General features: G+C 53.9%; 1 protein-coding gene across 3 annotated transcripts in view; it reads left to right on the forward strand.

Moving 5' to 3' along the window:
- Positions 1 to 14,500, forward strand: part of NTRK3 (neurotrophic receptor tyrosine kinase 3) — a gene marked incomplete at its 5' end in the record, with an annotated part of 368,325 nt that overhangs the window by 67,820 nt on the left and 286,005 nt on the right. For all 3 annotated transcript variants that reach the window (XM_080809225.1, XM_080809226.1, XM_080809227.1), the window contains 2 exons: positions 7,342 to 7,416; positions 8,077 to 8,148. In XM_080809225.1, coding sequence (XP_080665351.1) covers positions 7,342 to 7,416; positions 8,077 to 8,148 — 147 coding nt within the window. The remainder of the gene's footprint in view (positions 1 to 7,341; positions 7,417 to 8,076; positions 8,149 to 14,500) is intronic.

Genomic DNA, 14,500 nt, shown 5'->3' on the forward strand with positions numbered 1-14,500 from the left:
GTAGGGGGGCCAAGCAGCACAGCCCCGGCTCCCAGTGAACTGGCCAAGTCCCCGAGGAAATCTCACTCCTGGAGTCAGGCCTTTTCTTATCAGAGTAGAGAGGGGGTGTGCCCTTGATCTTTTGTCTGTTAGCAGACGGAGCATCCTAGCACCTGAGGAGCACAGGTGTGTGCACAAATGCTCCCCGTTCCTGGCACGAGCTTTGGAATTGATCAGGAAGCCGACACAGATGTTGTCGTTTCCCATCTGTTCACTGCACGATGCAAATGTTCCTTTCTGCCGTCCCGGGGGTCCCAGATGCGGGGCTGGTTCGATGTGGTCCTTGGTGTGCAGCTGCTTGGAGAGCTGGTGTGCTAATGTGCTGGCATGCGGGGCTGTCAGCCCAGGAAGGCTCCCCAGGCTCGCAGGTCCAGCTCCCCAGGCATCTTGGATCCCCCCTGACAGCTGTCAAGGGAGAGAGAGCCGGGTGACTTGGCTGGTGTGACCCAGTGCGGCTTTTCCCCAGCCCCCCTGTGCCTCAGCTCCATGGAGCTGTTGCCCCAGACGGTTTGTATATAATGCTAAACATATCAGATAATTGAAAGCTAATGCTTCTGTCTGGATCACTAGACATAATATGCCTGGATAACAAATCAATTTCCTTATTGCCCTACAAGGCTTCGAAGTCAAGTGCACGCCACATTCGTCGTATGCGTGTGTGCGCGTGCACGCAGACTGGCGCTCCTGCGTGTGCGTGCTCTGCTGCCGATTTGTTAAGAGGCGGAATTCCAGGCTAGTTTCCCCAGGTACTCAGCTCCGTACTTTAGGTCAGGCCTCCGTCCTAGAATCGGGATTCAGGTGAGAAGGGGATAGGAGCCTCAGGTCTGACGGGGAGGTGTCTGGAGAGAGGAGGCATCTGTGCACAGCCTTTAGCTGAAGCTCTTGTGTTGTGTGTTGGAGTGGAACATCCGAGAAATGCCCGTTTCAGCTGCCTCCTGCCAGGATGCGCCTCCAAGAATAGATGTACGGATTGTAATATTAGTGGTGTACGCTTAGGCCAGGAAAATGTGAATTATAACTGCACCTCTAAGAATCTAAGAATACTTCACTTATCTCTCCACCTTAATTACCCAGAAAGGGGATTAGAAACAAAGAAGACCAGGACGGATATCTACCTGTTTGTGTGCGTGTTTACGTTCGCTCAGATCTTTAATCAGATTCTATTTACTTTTACTTCCACGATTCCAGCAGCGTGGTGGAATTTGCTATTTCTCACTCTGGTGTGATGTGTCAGCACTGACTCGAGGGCTAAGACGTTGCCTCGTCTAATCCTCACACCGACCGGATTTCCTGTAAGGACGCTGAGGACCAGAGCGCTTCGAGAGCAGCTGGCCCAGGGGCATCGAGCGTTCAGGGGCCAGAGCTGGGTGTCTGCTCCTGGTAGGCCTGTCTCCAGGGCACCCACGCTTTTAGCCTCTGTGCTCGCAGGGCCGGCCAAACACCCTGGTCACAGCACATTGCAAGGGAGGAAAGGCCCTGGGGCTGATGGCCCCCAACCCGATAGCAAAGGAAGAGCCATGAAGCTGCTGAAAATGGGCACAATAACCATTAGAATTTAGGAGTCCCATCAGAGGAGGGCCGTTTGGGTCGGGATGCACATTCTGCCTGCTTCAGGAGCCTGGGAGGGCGTCCCTGGGTGATACAGCTCGGCGGGCTAGTTCGCTTGGTCATGATGATCCAAGATCATCAAGGAATGTAAGTCACGTTCTGTCTACTCTGCTTAAAAAGGCAAGGAGGTGTGTAATGCATTTTAGGAGGAAAAAGAAACAGCTAGCAAGGAAGTTGAACATGCAAAGGTTTTGCATTTAAATTTAGTTGTCTGGAAAATTCGGTTATGAAGAACAGCTCGTTAATAGCAGTGAGAAGTCACAGTGAAAATGACGGTGATCTTACAGCAAGGGAGGAGGGAGGAAAGGTTGCAGACCTGGCCGGCCATGGGTAAGGGGAGGAAGGATGCTCGCTTGTCCCACAACCAATGTTCTGTCTTGCCGAATGTCCCTGTGATGAGGAATGTTCTGTTAGGTGAGGGGAGACACCTGTCTTGCCCTTCTCGTGGGGCTTCCCATCAACTTCAGTCCCCTGGTGATGGAAGGGGGTGGATGTCTCAGTGTTCTAGAGTTTTCTATGTATAGGACTTAAATATTGGAGTTATAAACAACTCTTAAACATATCCACATGACATGTTTTTAATTAAAATATGGACCACACAGTCTGTACCATCTCATTTTTATAGGCTTGGAGATTGCCAATTCATTTCCATATTGGCTCCAGCCAAACAGAAGGAGGAAGAAAGCGATGGTACAAAAGCACAGTCGAATTTATTCTAGTACAAAGGATTTTTATCTCTTCCCTGGATATTTTAATTAATATTTCACTTATGCTATAGCTCATCCCCGGAATGGGTGGGGAAGCAGCGATCTGTGATTTCAGGACTGGGTCCTGTCGTTGGGAGTCACTGCGAGTGGCTTCATTTCTGGTGTTTTTTCTCCTGCTCCCGAAGACGCTGGGCACAGGCACGGTCCCTCGGCTCCCGCACACCCCGGCCCACCTGACAGCGGCATGTTCTTTGACCACAGAGGCTCACCTAGACCCCACTGAGATTTTCGGAGATGTAGCCTGAAGCCAGGCTCCGGCTTGGTTGCTCAGCGTTGTGTGAATTAAGCCTCCCTTCCTCCCTTCTCTCTGGAAAAGTGCTGCACGTTCACGCTTGGTGAAGAGTTGTGATTCCGGGAAGGGCGGTGGCCAGAGGGGAGGGACGGGGCACTGAGCTAACTCCTTGGATGGGGCCGTTCCCATTGCGAAGCAGGAGTAAGCCATGCGGAAGAGGAACTCTCAGTGGGGGTGGGGGTGGGGTGGCGGTGGGGACTCTTGGCCAGTGGGTTCCAGCCAGAGCTGGGCGGGAGGAGAACATTATTGCTTCTGGGATGTGTAACCTGGCTTGGCCCATGGTCCAGCGCACAAAAGAGTCCCTCATTTCCTCTCAAGGAATGCCCTTGACTTGCGGGGGACAGGGGGTGGGTCTGGGATAGCTTCTGATGATCTCCTCTCACCTGGACCCAGGGACCTATAGAGGCAGGTTTTTTGGTTTTGGGCTGGTGCCTCTTAGGGTTTGCAGCAAAGCAGTCATTTTTTTAAAAAAAGATTTAAAAAAAATTATTTGAGGAGAGAGAGAGAATGTGCACGAGTGGGGGGAGGGGCAGAGGGAGAAGGGGAAGCCGACTTGCCGACTTGATCCCAGCACCTGGAGCTCAGGACCTGAGCTGAAGGCAGATGCTTCGCCAACTGAGCCCCTCCCCCGCCAGGTGCCCTCAAAGCAGTCATTTTCAGAACTGTTGGTGTTTCAAGCCATGGAACGCGGTCTTCAATAGTCATCTTCAGGCATAAGCCTTACATGAGGCAGGGCTTCCCAACTGTGGACATTCTGGGCCAGTTATTGTCTGTTGTGGGGTCTGTCCTGGGCACCTGTGGATTTTTTTAGGAGCGTCCCTGGCCTCTGCCCATGAGATGCCAGCATCCTTCCCTTCCTCCCAGCTCTGAGCACAAAAAACATCTGCAGACATTTCCCAGTGTCCCTTGCAGGGCAGGATGACCCCCTGCTGAGCGCCGCTGTCTGAGAGGTGACTCAGGTGGGGTGCTTCAGTCAGGAGGGGAGCCTCCTCTCTGCCCCCGTCCCTCCCTGTTCCCGAGGAAAGCACGCAGACCGAGAACAAGGCTGCAGATCCCCGTGGGGCCGCGCTCTGTGCCCGAGCGGACGAATGCAGAACCCGGCAGCCCCACACTGACCTGAGTTCCCCGCATGGCTCTGAGCTCCTTCTCTCCCACGGCGAGATGGGTTCCTCCCGGCACAGCCTGTGGTCCTGGAAAGGGGGTGACCAGCAACTGCCCCCCCACAGGGTTCAAGTGCTGAACCTTCCTCTAAACAATGATCATCATCGATTGCTTTTCAAGTGACAACACTAAGTGCTCAGGGAAGACAGCCCGGACACCCAGAAAAGCACAATAGAGGGAGAAGCCACATACTAGAGGTCAAGGTAACTACTGTTTACCACGAACAAAGGCAAACCAAACCTACGGTCATATTTATCCTATTTGTTATGTTTTTAGAGCCTGCTTTCCCCACTTAAACCTGTAGCACACAGCAGCCCACCGAGCTCCCACAGCTGACCCCCAGGGCTGGTACCGAGCCACCGCTTGGTGAGTCACCGGCGGACTTGGCAGGTGCCCCGCCGATGTCATCAGCAAATGGCAGGCTGCACCTTCTCCTCAGAAGCTGCCCTGGGCTGCCGGCTGTGCGTTCCCTGAACCTGTTCCTCATTTCTGCTCGAGCAGTTTTCCTGGAGGTCATGAATGACAGACTTACTGCCCCTCCACGCGCCTGCCACATGGAGTTTTTATCAATGATTGCTGAGAAATGACAACTTCCAGCAGAACCGCGATGCCATTTTTAGCTTGAAAACTGAGAAAAGACTGCTCAGTTTCTGCAAAGCACAGGGTTAAAAATAACCGTCCCGGCTCGCGCTCCCTGAGGACTTACTATGTGTCCCGAGCTGCCGCTCTGTCTGGGCTTTTTAACGGGGCCTTTCAAGTCTCGCGTCACTCTTACCCTGGGGGGGGGGGGTATTTTATTAGCCCATCTGACGGATGAGGAAACTGAGGCATAGACAGGTGAGGTCCCCTGGACAGGGTCACACGTGGACAAAGGTAGCGACGGGGCCAGGATGTGCGTCCTGGCAGCCTGGCTGGAGGCGGGGTGGTGGGGTGGGGGGGGGGGCGGCTGGCAAGTTTCTTCTATAAAAGGCGGGTCCCTGCCGCGTTGCCTCAGCTCAGCTCCGTCGACAGGAGCAGCTACAGACCAGTCACTGAATGGATATGAACACTGAAATTTGAATTTCATATAATTTTCGCATGTCACAAAATAGGATTCTGCTTTTGATTTTTTTTTTTTTAAATGTACAAACTATTCTTAGCCCTCAGGCTGTACAAAGACAGGTGGTGGACTGGATTTGGCCCGCAGAATGTCGCTTGTCGACCGGGCTCCGGGGAGCCCAGGCTATTCACCGCGCCATGGCACGGCGGCTGGGCAAAGGCTCTTCCCCCATGCGGGGAGCCTCGGACCCGACAGCGGAGGCAGGGGCCCGAGTCTCTTGACCAGGGAGCCTTTGCACCCAAGAGCTCATTCATTGCCCCGCTGCGTCTCCGAGTGAGCCTACGTCCGACGGGCCGCGTGGGGCCCGCAGGACACGAGGGCTAAGAAGGTAAACTGATAGAAAACGCGGGTGATTGATGACTCAGCCATAGATAAAAACACGTGTACGGGCTTCTGATGGGGACGAAGGAGAGCAATTTCATTTACTTAAACAACTGATCGACTGCTGCTTGTCGGAAGCAGATCCTAGTCCGGGGCCAGGCTCCTGGGAACCAATGGTCGTCTGTAGGAACAGCGTCATTCACTTGGTGGTTTGCCTGGACCGCTGGTCCGGTGAACACACGTGGGGGGCACTGGCACAGGTCATTTTACTCCTCCTGGTATTCCTTGTCACCTGACATGGTGCCAGGGGCCCTGCCCTGGCAGGACCAGACCGAGCAAACCGCCCCGGGGCTGAGAGGCTTCCAGGGAGAAGACTTTGGTCTTGGAATTCAGTCCCGACCTGGCCACCTGGTCCCTGTCCCCAGCAGATGCCCGTGTGTCTGGCTGCCCAGCGGGGGCCCCGAGAGAATGTGGTGCAAAATGGGTTCTCCGTATCCCTTTTCGCCGTGTCGCTTTGAAATGCTTCCAGGGGCCCTGGCCGCCGCCGCCCCGCGGCCTTCCTGGCTCCAGCTTCCCTCGGTCACAGATGGAAGAGCCGCGGGTGTGGTGGGGCCGAGGAGAGGGTGTCTGGGGAAGGCGGCTGCCGCTTTTCTGGCTTCACTGGGCCTCGGATGGCTGCGTGGCAGGATGACTGAAGAGGGTGCTTTGACGTCGGTGGGGAGCGACCACCGATGATGGGAGCGTCGGGTCCCAGGAGGGCCCGGTGGGCAGCAGAGGGCCTTCTCCTGAGGCCCCTGGGAGCTCCGTGGGATAGAGATGGGGAGGAGTGGTAACGTCTCACACAGCTCTGGAGTCGGGAAGGGCCTTAACAGATCAGTGGCCAGTTAGTTCTCAACCTGGGGACCCTACGAGCTATAATGGAGGTTGTTTGTCTTGGGCATTTTGTCAATATCCGGAAAAAAAAAAAAAAAAAGATCAGTAATCAAACCTAGGACAAGCCAGCTCCTCCGCTTATAGAACTTTCAAGTTCCTTTGCTTTGGGCTGGACCTGATTATCCGCTGGGAGAGTTAGTGCTGGTTTGTATCTGTTGCTAAAAAGCTCTGGTGAATGGTGATTTATATCTTCGATCAATAAATCCTAGAAGAGAAATTAATTATTACTTAATAAATGTATAGTGTGCCTGCTCGACACCAGCCTCCTTAAACGGGAGGTGTCTTGGGAGAAAGCTCCAAACGGAGACCTTGTGACAGGAAGGAGAGAAGCTGCTGATGTAGTGAAACCCTTTCCCTTTGCAAACAAAGACACGAGGGGCCCAGAGAGGTCAGAGCTCTCGCTCAAAGCCACTGGTCTTTAGGTCCCGGAGTTGAAGCCGGAGCTGGGTTCCTAGGTCTCACCTTACTTCTGTGACACCGTGGTGCCTCCCTGGTCCCCAGCCTGCCCCCTCCTTTCTGGACTCGGTTCTACCCAATCAAGCTATCTGTGTTCTTGAACTCCAGGCTGATTGGGCTGTGGTCATCCGAACCAGGCGGTCAGCGTCTGGACCCTGGGGGGGCCCTGAAGTGGGTGTGTGCTCCTTCTGAGCTTTTTCACTCAAAAACCATACCCACCGGCAAGCTACCCTCCCGCTCTCCCTTTTCAAACCCACATCATTTGTGTTGCCTTCCCGGACTGCTGAGAAACTGAGCTGTCCTTAGGAAGTCCCCAAAAGGGAAACAAGAGCGAGCGGGAGGAAGCCGTGTTGTGAAGACCAAAGGGGAAGCTGGGTTCCGAGTCTTTAAAAAAGGAGAGCTCTTTGGAGCAGAGAGGGGACATTAAATGCGGTCCCCGGGCCAGGTGCTCTGGGTCTCATGACAGTCACCCCGGGCGGGTGGTAACACGAGGCCCCTTGCAGAGAGAGAAACCAAGGCTCGGGAGACACTTGGCCACGTGGCAGGAGGCCTGGCTTGCACGTGGGCGATTCAGGATTCGAACTCAGGTCTCTCTGGCTCTAGAGACAGTACCTTTCCTGTGGACCCTGGCCAACCTGAGCCCTGTCTTTCCTCCTCCCCTGCAGACACATAGAGAACTGGCGCGGTTTGCACACGCTGAATGCCGTGGACATGGAGCTCTACACCGGCCTCCAAAAGCTGTGAGTGCGCGCGACCATGGGAGGGGCCACGGGTGGTGCGCGGGGGGGCGCCCGCGGCCCCTGGGCCGCCCTGGGCACGTCCCTCCTCCGTTGCTTTTTCGGTAGAGCCGGTACCACCCACTTTGAAGCCTGGGGCTTCAAAGGCCATCCCCTCACTCTCCCACATTTCCCCTCAGCCCAGAAGGCCGGAGGGCTGTGTGGTCTCACCTGTAGTTAGGGATTTGGGGCAGGACCCGAACCCAGGCCTCTCGGCTAGTGATCTCCGCTCAGCCCCCTGGTTGATGAATGGTCCCCGTAGCCTGCAAAATCCCCCAGCCCACTCCGCCTCCTTTGGGACTTCAGTGCTAGTGGTCGTGGGGGGCTTGGGGCGGGGGAGGGAGCGGCGGCTGCAGCCCTGTAGTCTCTGGGCCTGAGTTTTGAGCAGGAGCCCTGTTGCCAGGATGGGGAGAGCACAGCTGCCACTCACCCCAAACCCTCACCCAGGTCCCCGTGGCGGGGAGCCCAGATGCCGCCCGTGGGGCCCCCAGTGATGCTGATGGTGGGAATTGCATTCAGTTCACCAGCCCGGCTGGCGGCCCATGACCTCCTGTGAGCCTCAGCGCGGAGCAGATGTCCCTCAGCTCCGGAAGCCCTGCTGACCCTGTTTCTCTCTCTCTCCAGGACCATCAAGAACTCAGGACTTCGGAGCATCCAGCCCAGAGCCTTTGCCAAGAACCCCCATTTGCGCTACATGTGAGTAGAGCTGGGTCCTGGGCTTCAGGGAGAGGCTGGGGGGTGCACAGCAGGGAGGGCGCTGGGCGGTGGAGCCGGCTGGCGACCTGGGGTCTAGGTCTGGCTTTGTCACTGTGTGCCGGGGCCTCAGACTTTGCCTCTTAAAAATGAGTGTTTGGGATTTGAGCATCTCTAAGGTTCCTGTCAGAAGGACGAGCCTAAACCGGGGCTTAGAGCCTCCTGACTCCCAGGGTTGTTTGCTTTTCATTCGCGATTTTATGGGACTATCAGTGATGAGAAATCCCTCTCATCCGGCATGTGAATGCTACACCTCTGAGACCATTTTTGGGTCCCAAAGTGGGTGTCTGTGTGCCGCTGCTTGTTGGGTGCAGTTGGCAGGAGAGGGAAGTCCGGGCCAGACCAAGCGCCATGTCTGAGTAGGTTCTGGGTTCACTGGAGAGTGACTCCGAGAATGGAGACCCCTGTACCTGAGGTCACACAGATTTGTTTGGGACAGGTTCCAGGCCACATGGCTGGATTCTTGTCTGCACGTCTCTCCCCTACCCCTTACCCCTCCCTTCCATGTCTGATGGCGGAGGGGCCTCCTCAGGGTTGCACCTGAGGGGTAGACTCACATGAGCTCGCTGCTTTCTCTCCAGGCCTTGTTCTCCGTGAGGACTCTGAGGTTCAGTGGGAGGACTGCCGTGTCCTGGGGAGAAGGTGGGCTTGAGAGGAAGCTGGGGGAGCTGGTCAGGGGGAGCGTCACCCCGCTGTGCCCACGGTGGGCGCTTGCTTTCTGGTCACCCGTTCTTCCAGGATGGTGGCCATCTTGGACATCCACTGGGCACCTTCCCTGAGGGAGGAGAGATTCTGCAGGGACCAGGTGGGGAAGGAGGGGGGGTCTGTTGTATTTGGGGCAAAAAAATGGAGCAATGATGTGCCGGTGAGTCTTTCCTCTGTCCGTGTGACCGTTGTACTGGCTGAGGCACTCGGCCTTCGCCGTCGGAAGGACAGCCCCCTGGATGGGCCTCTCCTGTGAAGACGCAGAGCCCCCAGGAAAGCTCTCAGAAAGTAGCGGCGGGGGAGGGCGAGAGAGAAGGGCCTTCTGGGGGACTGTGGTGGGAGTGGTTCTTCTTACGGGCCCTGGCCTCACCCACTGTTCTCTGTGTGTGTTCTCAGGCTCAGTGCTTGGTATGTGTGTGGATTTGTGTGTGTGCGTGTGTGGGCACGTGTGGGCATGTGTGCGTGTGTATTTATCAGTATGGCCACCCTTCTTTGTGCTCCACCTCCTTTCCTCCGTCTGGAAATGGCACACGCCGTAAGGCCCTCGCCCAGGGCCCGAAGTCCCCGCCTCAGTCCTCCCTGCCAGTCGTGTCATGCAGCAGTCGCCCCGGTCTCTGCGAGGCGAGCGTCTGTGGTCAGAGTGTCCCGGTGTGTGTTCTCTGCAGCTGGAGGCACAGCTGGGACCAGAGGAGGGCCTTGGACCACGTGTTCCAGGTGTTTATTTTACGGGGGATTTGAATTTCGATGTAAAGTACCCCGGGGGGAGACTCTTCTGAGCTCTGCGCTGTCTTTCTTGTCACGCTGACTCATACGGAGTTCACAGAGCTGAGCGCCCTTGGCCCATCAGGGGGGACAGTGGAGTCTGGGGACCCCATGTCCCCTGCGGAAGGGGCAGCCAGCTGACTGCTGCTAGGTGGACGTGGGGCCTCACGCAGCCAGACTTACTGTTCTTTCAAGAAGAGCTAAAGGTCTGGGGAAACCCCTCAAGTTTTAAATGCTTGGCAATGAAAAATAAAACCCTTCAACCCCATGGGCCGAATGAAACGGCTCCGTGGGCAGAACAGGACACACGGAAGGCCAGTGTGTGGGCTAGGGTCATAGGGGGTGAGAAGCGGTCAGATGGGAGAAGCTCTGTTCCCCTTTGCTCAAGGACAGTGGCTGGGTGCTCATGTCCTAGAGACTTACAAGGCATTGTGTCACCCTCAGCTCTTGGGGAAATCGAGGGGGCTTGGATCCATCATGTTTCTTTGGGCCGCAGAAGTGGGAGCAGGGGTACATCTTGGGTTACAGGTGTTTCTGAAATGGAATGTCCTGAAACATTCCCTTGACTTACAACATTCCCTTGACTTACCCTTGAAGTCCTAGAAGAAGGCTGTGACCCACGTCTCTTTGGGGATGATCCGGGGTCTGGGGGGTGGTGGCAGTGACAGGCTGGTGGGGCTTTGCGAGATTCTCAAGGTTTAGGGGGCCGAGGGGGTCTGGTTGGAGTAGTTCTGTTGATGGCTGTGAACCTGCCCGTGACCTCGGGCCCTGTCTTCTCCCAGAAGCATGGGCCAGCTTTTGCCAAAGTAGTTGCTGTTGGCAAGAAGGACAGTTTACTATCAATCTACCCGCAGTTTGGGCCTGGTTGTACAACAGGAGCCATTAGGATGCTCAGCTTGGTAGGAGAAATTCAGTACCTATCAAGGGGCTCCCCTAGGCTCCATGGGGTTTCCAGGGGAGCCTGAGTGTCACAGAGGAGCAAAGGGGTCAAGGGGTAAGCACTGGCTTCATCGATGGGTTTATTTATGAACTTCTCCCGCTTAACGAAGACACGCCCCCAATCCCAACCGAGTGAATTTCCCGGCAGCTTCAGGACATCTTTCTCCTGGCAAATGGGCCAGGTTTCTCTGCTCTCTCTCAGCCTCTTCTATTTCTGTCCTCTAAATGTGGTTACGAGTCTTCAGGCCCCAGCTGAGCAATCACAAGATGATCACTTACTCCAACACTAATTGCCAAGCCCTGGCTTGGCGGCTTTTTCGTGTGTGTTTTGTTTTTTTTTTTTTTTTTTAGGGTGATGGCTGAGAAGGCTTTTCTTGTCCCCTCTGTACAGAATAAGAAGCAGGAAGTGAAATCATCACCCCCTGTACTGGTGTCAGGTTGTCCGGATTGTTCTGATTGGCTCGGCTGTCCCCCACTTCTAAGCTGCTCTCGCATTACTCATGCCAGCTTCTTCCTTGGGCCAGAAAAGGAACCAGTGATGTTAAGGCCAAGTTGTCCGTCATGAAGGAGGCTGGGGACGAGGGCTCTTGTGTCCATCTTCCAGGTTTATGAGCGACCACCCATCTTCTCTCGGCTGCTTTGGTGTTCTCTGTGCTTTATTGAGCGTGAGGAAGAGAAGTTTTGATTCATACACAGCCGGGGAGAGCCTGTCTGAGAGATTGGAATCTCCTTGACCTTTAGATCCTTTCTTTGATCTTCAAGATTTTTGGATTAAGGATTCTTAAGGAGAAGGATTTTCTAAGTGGATAATTGGAATCTCTATTTGCTAATCTGCAAAATGGGTGCCATAACGGGGCTCCCTTTGCAGAGGGGATGTGGGGAAGATGAGGTGACCAGAGGCAGAGACAGCTCTTAGCCCAGTGCCCAGTAAATGGTCAGCGTTCAGAAATGGCAGTCGCTAATAATGACGGTAACTATCGTTGCTATTTGTGCGGATGATAATAGAACCAAAGAGGAGGGACCAGTTGGCCTGGGTGATGATTCTGATCGTGACTTTATTCTGGAAGAATCATAGACCTGTTCTGCCGTGCTGTCCACCTCTCCGGCCTCTGGAACACTTCTCCCTGCGGTCTCTCATGTCTTCCGTCCTTGACTACCAAGAAGTGAACCCTGACGAATTCCCTGTTCTCTCCACTTAGTCCCCTTGCTCTAGAACCCTTCACGACAATGTAAGTTTCAGAAAGGACCCAAACAGTTCAGCCGACGAGCTTACCCTTTGTTTCCATCTGATGGGAGAGCTGAAGTTGGATTGTTTGCCGAATTTCCCAGCCCCACCTCTTTAACTGGTTCATCTCTTCCCTTCCGGGGTTGGTTTTCTGCCGCGTGGCTCACAAGACGGCTGGATCTCCACAGTCTGGGGTCCCCGTAGGCAGAATGACATAGATGACTCTCTAAGAACTGCGCTAACATGGTGGTACGGTCTTTCCTCTGTAGAGCACGTCAGGGTTTTCCGAGTGCTTTCGTGTACATTGTCTCCTTCCATTCTTGTTACTGTCTTGGCGGGGGTGTGTGGGAGGCAGCCCAGGAGGCAGGCCCAGAGACGCTCTGACTTGTAAGTAGCAGAAGTAGAACTTCCAGGAATCTTCCCACCATACCTCATGGACCAGAAGACACAGTATTTTCCACTGAAGCAATTAAACCATTTTTTAAAAATTATGGTTAGAAAATTGCATGAAAAATGCTGGTATCAGGGCCCAGGTGGCTCAGTCGGTGAAGAGTCCAACTCTTGATTTCGAGCTCAAGTCATGATCTCAGGATTGTGAGATCGAGCCCAGCATCAGGCTCTGTGCTCAGCACGGAGTCTGCTTCAGATTCTCTCCCCTCTTCCCTTCTTCTGCCCCTCCAGCTTCTAAATAAATAAATAAATAAATAAATAAAATCTAAAAAATGCTGGTATCAGGAGAGAAGAAGGAAGGTCTAGTGTTGATTGAGAACTTACTATGTGCCAAGGCCTGTGCCTGGTGTTTTTGCAAACATCTCTCCTCTTGGTAACTCTAGGTTAGGGTTCCTCCATCCCCATTCCATAGATGGGAACATTGAGGCTCAGAAATGATAACTGGCTTCCCCCAGGTTCACACAGCAGTTAGTGGAACAGCCAGGACCTGGGCTCTCATCCCTTGGCCTCTGAAGCCAGTGCTCTGTTCTACAGTCCACGCGTGTTTGTCCCTGTCTCTCTGGTTCTCCAACAAGAACTCCTTACGGGAGGGTTGGGAGTCTTTAAAGTTGTATCAGAGCCGCTGTTTCCCCTGGGAATTTAGCGCCATCCATCCTCAAAGACCGCTCTTGAGAAAGCTCTGTTTAGTTTCTTCTCCCATTCAGGTCAAATCCTATAACAACAGTTACGTTACAATCCGAGTATCTTTATCGTAAAAGATTCTTAACATTTGCCTACGGCGTGCTCATTTCCAAGAATATGCCGTGTGAGATTCCAGCGAGCCCTAAGAATTTTTATTTAATCCCTTGGAGTTGCTGTGGTCAGATTTCTCTCGCATTCTATTTCTTGCTTTTTCTCCCAGAGCTCTGGATGCCACACCGTTACTCTTCTCTGTCGCGAGCAGAGGTACGCTCATCTCAGCGTGTGAGAGCCGGCCCGAGCTGACCTGTGTGGGAGTGTGATGGGGGCAGGAGGGGGAGAGTATCCTGATTTGAGCTTGAGTGTGTCCACTGTGTTATGCTCACAAGGAGAGAAAGTCAGCAGCCCTGGGCGGGCGGATAAGACGAAGTGGCTGGAGCCTTTACCATTGCGGGACTCGGCGGAGAAGGCAATACTTTCCTCTTGAGGTTATGGGGATGGAAGCATGGTGACGCTGCTTTATTATGTCTTGTAAATCACTGAGTGCTTTTTCTCCTTGAGCTCACCCCCCATTCTGGGATGTAAGACAATGGGTAGATATGAGTAGATATTTTATCTACTAAAGGTAGACCTTTGCCTCTCCGCCTGCCCCTTCCCTTGGCACGGAGACTTTCTGCCAAGTCCCGAAGGGATTGGTGAGTGGCACACTTGTCCCCTCACTGCTTCTCCACATGGGCCCTTCCTCCTTTGTTCCATGTGGAGGCCTTAGCCACTGAGCACCCTGTAGTTGACAGTCAATATGGGCTCGGGTGATAGAAAGGCCAGGCTTCGAATCTCGGATCCTCTACGTCATAGTGTGATAAGTTTCCCCATCTTACTTAGGCAAAATACCGAACCTCCCTGAGTTTTGAAGGGACCATAAGAGCTCCTACCTCAGGGGATTGTCCTGAGCCTACACAAGGACGATGTTTAGAAAGTGCTTAGGAGAGTGCCTTAGGGAAGACTCCGTGTATTTTTTCTCCTATTAACGACTTCTTCCCTGCTCTTTGGTCTCTGATTCACAGAATCGTAGGGAATTAAAGCTGGAAGGGGCTCTAGAGCTAACTCCCCCAAATTCATATTCCTGTCCCTGCCCCCATCTCTGCCTTTTAGGTTCATATGCTAAAACTCCTCCTTTGAATCGCCTCCTTGGCATCTCTGTGCGTGTGGCTCTGCTGCAGGTCATACTTCACTTGGCCCGAAACAGAATTCTTGATTTCAGTTTACCTCCTCTCTCTAAACCTGTTTCCCTGGGTGTTTGTTTTTGTTTTTGTTTTGTTTTTAAAGATTTTATTTATTTATTTGACAAAGAGAGATCACAAGTAGGCAGAGAGGCGGGCAGAGAGAGAGGGGGGAGGAAGCAGGCTCCCTGCTGAGCAGAGAGCCCGATGCGGGGCCCGATCCCAGGACCCTGAGATCATGACCCGAGCTGAAGGCAGAGGCTTAACCCACTGAGCCACCCAGGCGCCCTGTTTGTTTTTGTAGGTGGTACCACCC

The sequence above is a fragment of the Martes martes genome, assembly GCF_963455335.1.
Source record: "Martes martes genome assembly, chromosome: 7".
Taxonomy (NCBI): Eukaryota; Metazoa; Chordata; class Mammalia; order Carnivora; family Mustelidae; genus Martes; species Martes martes.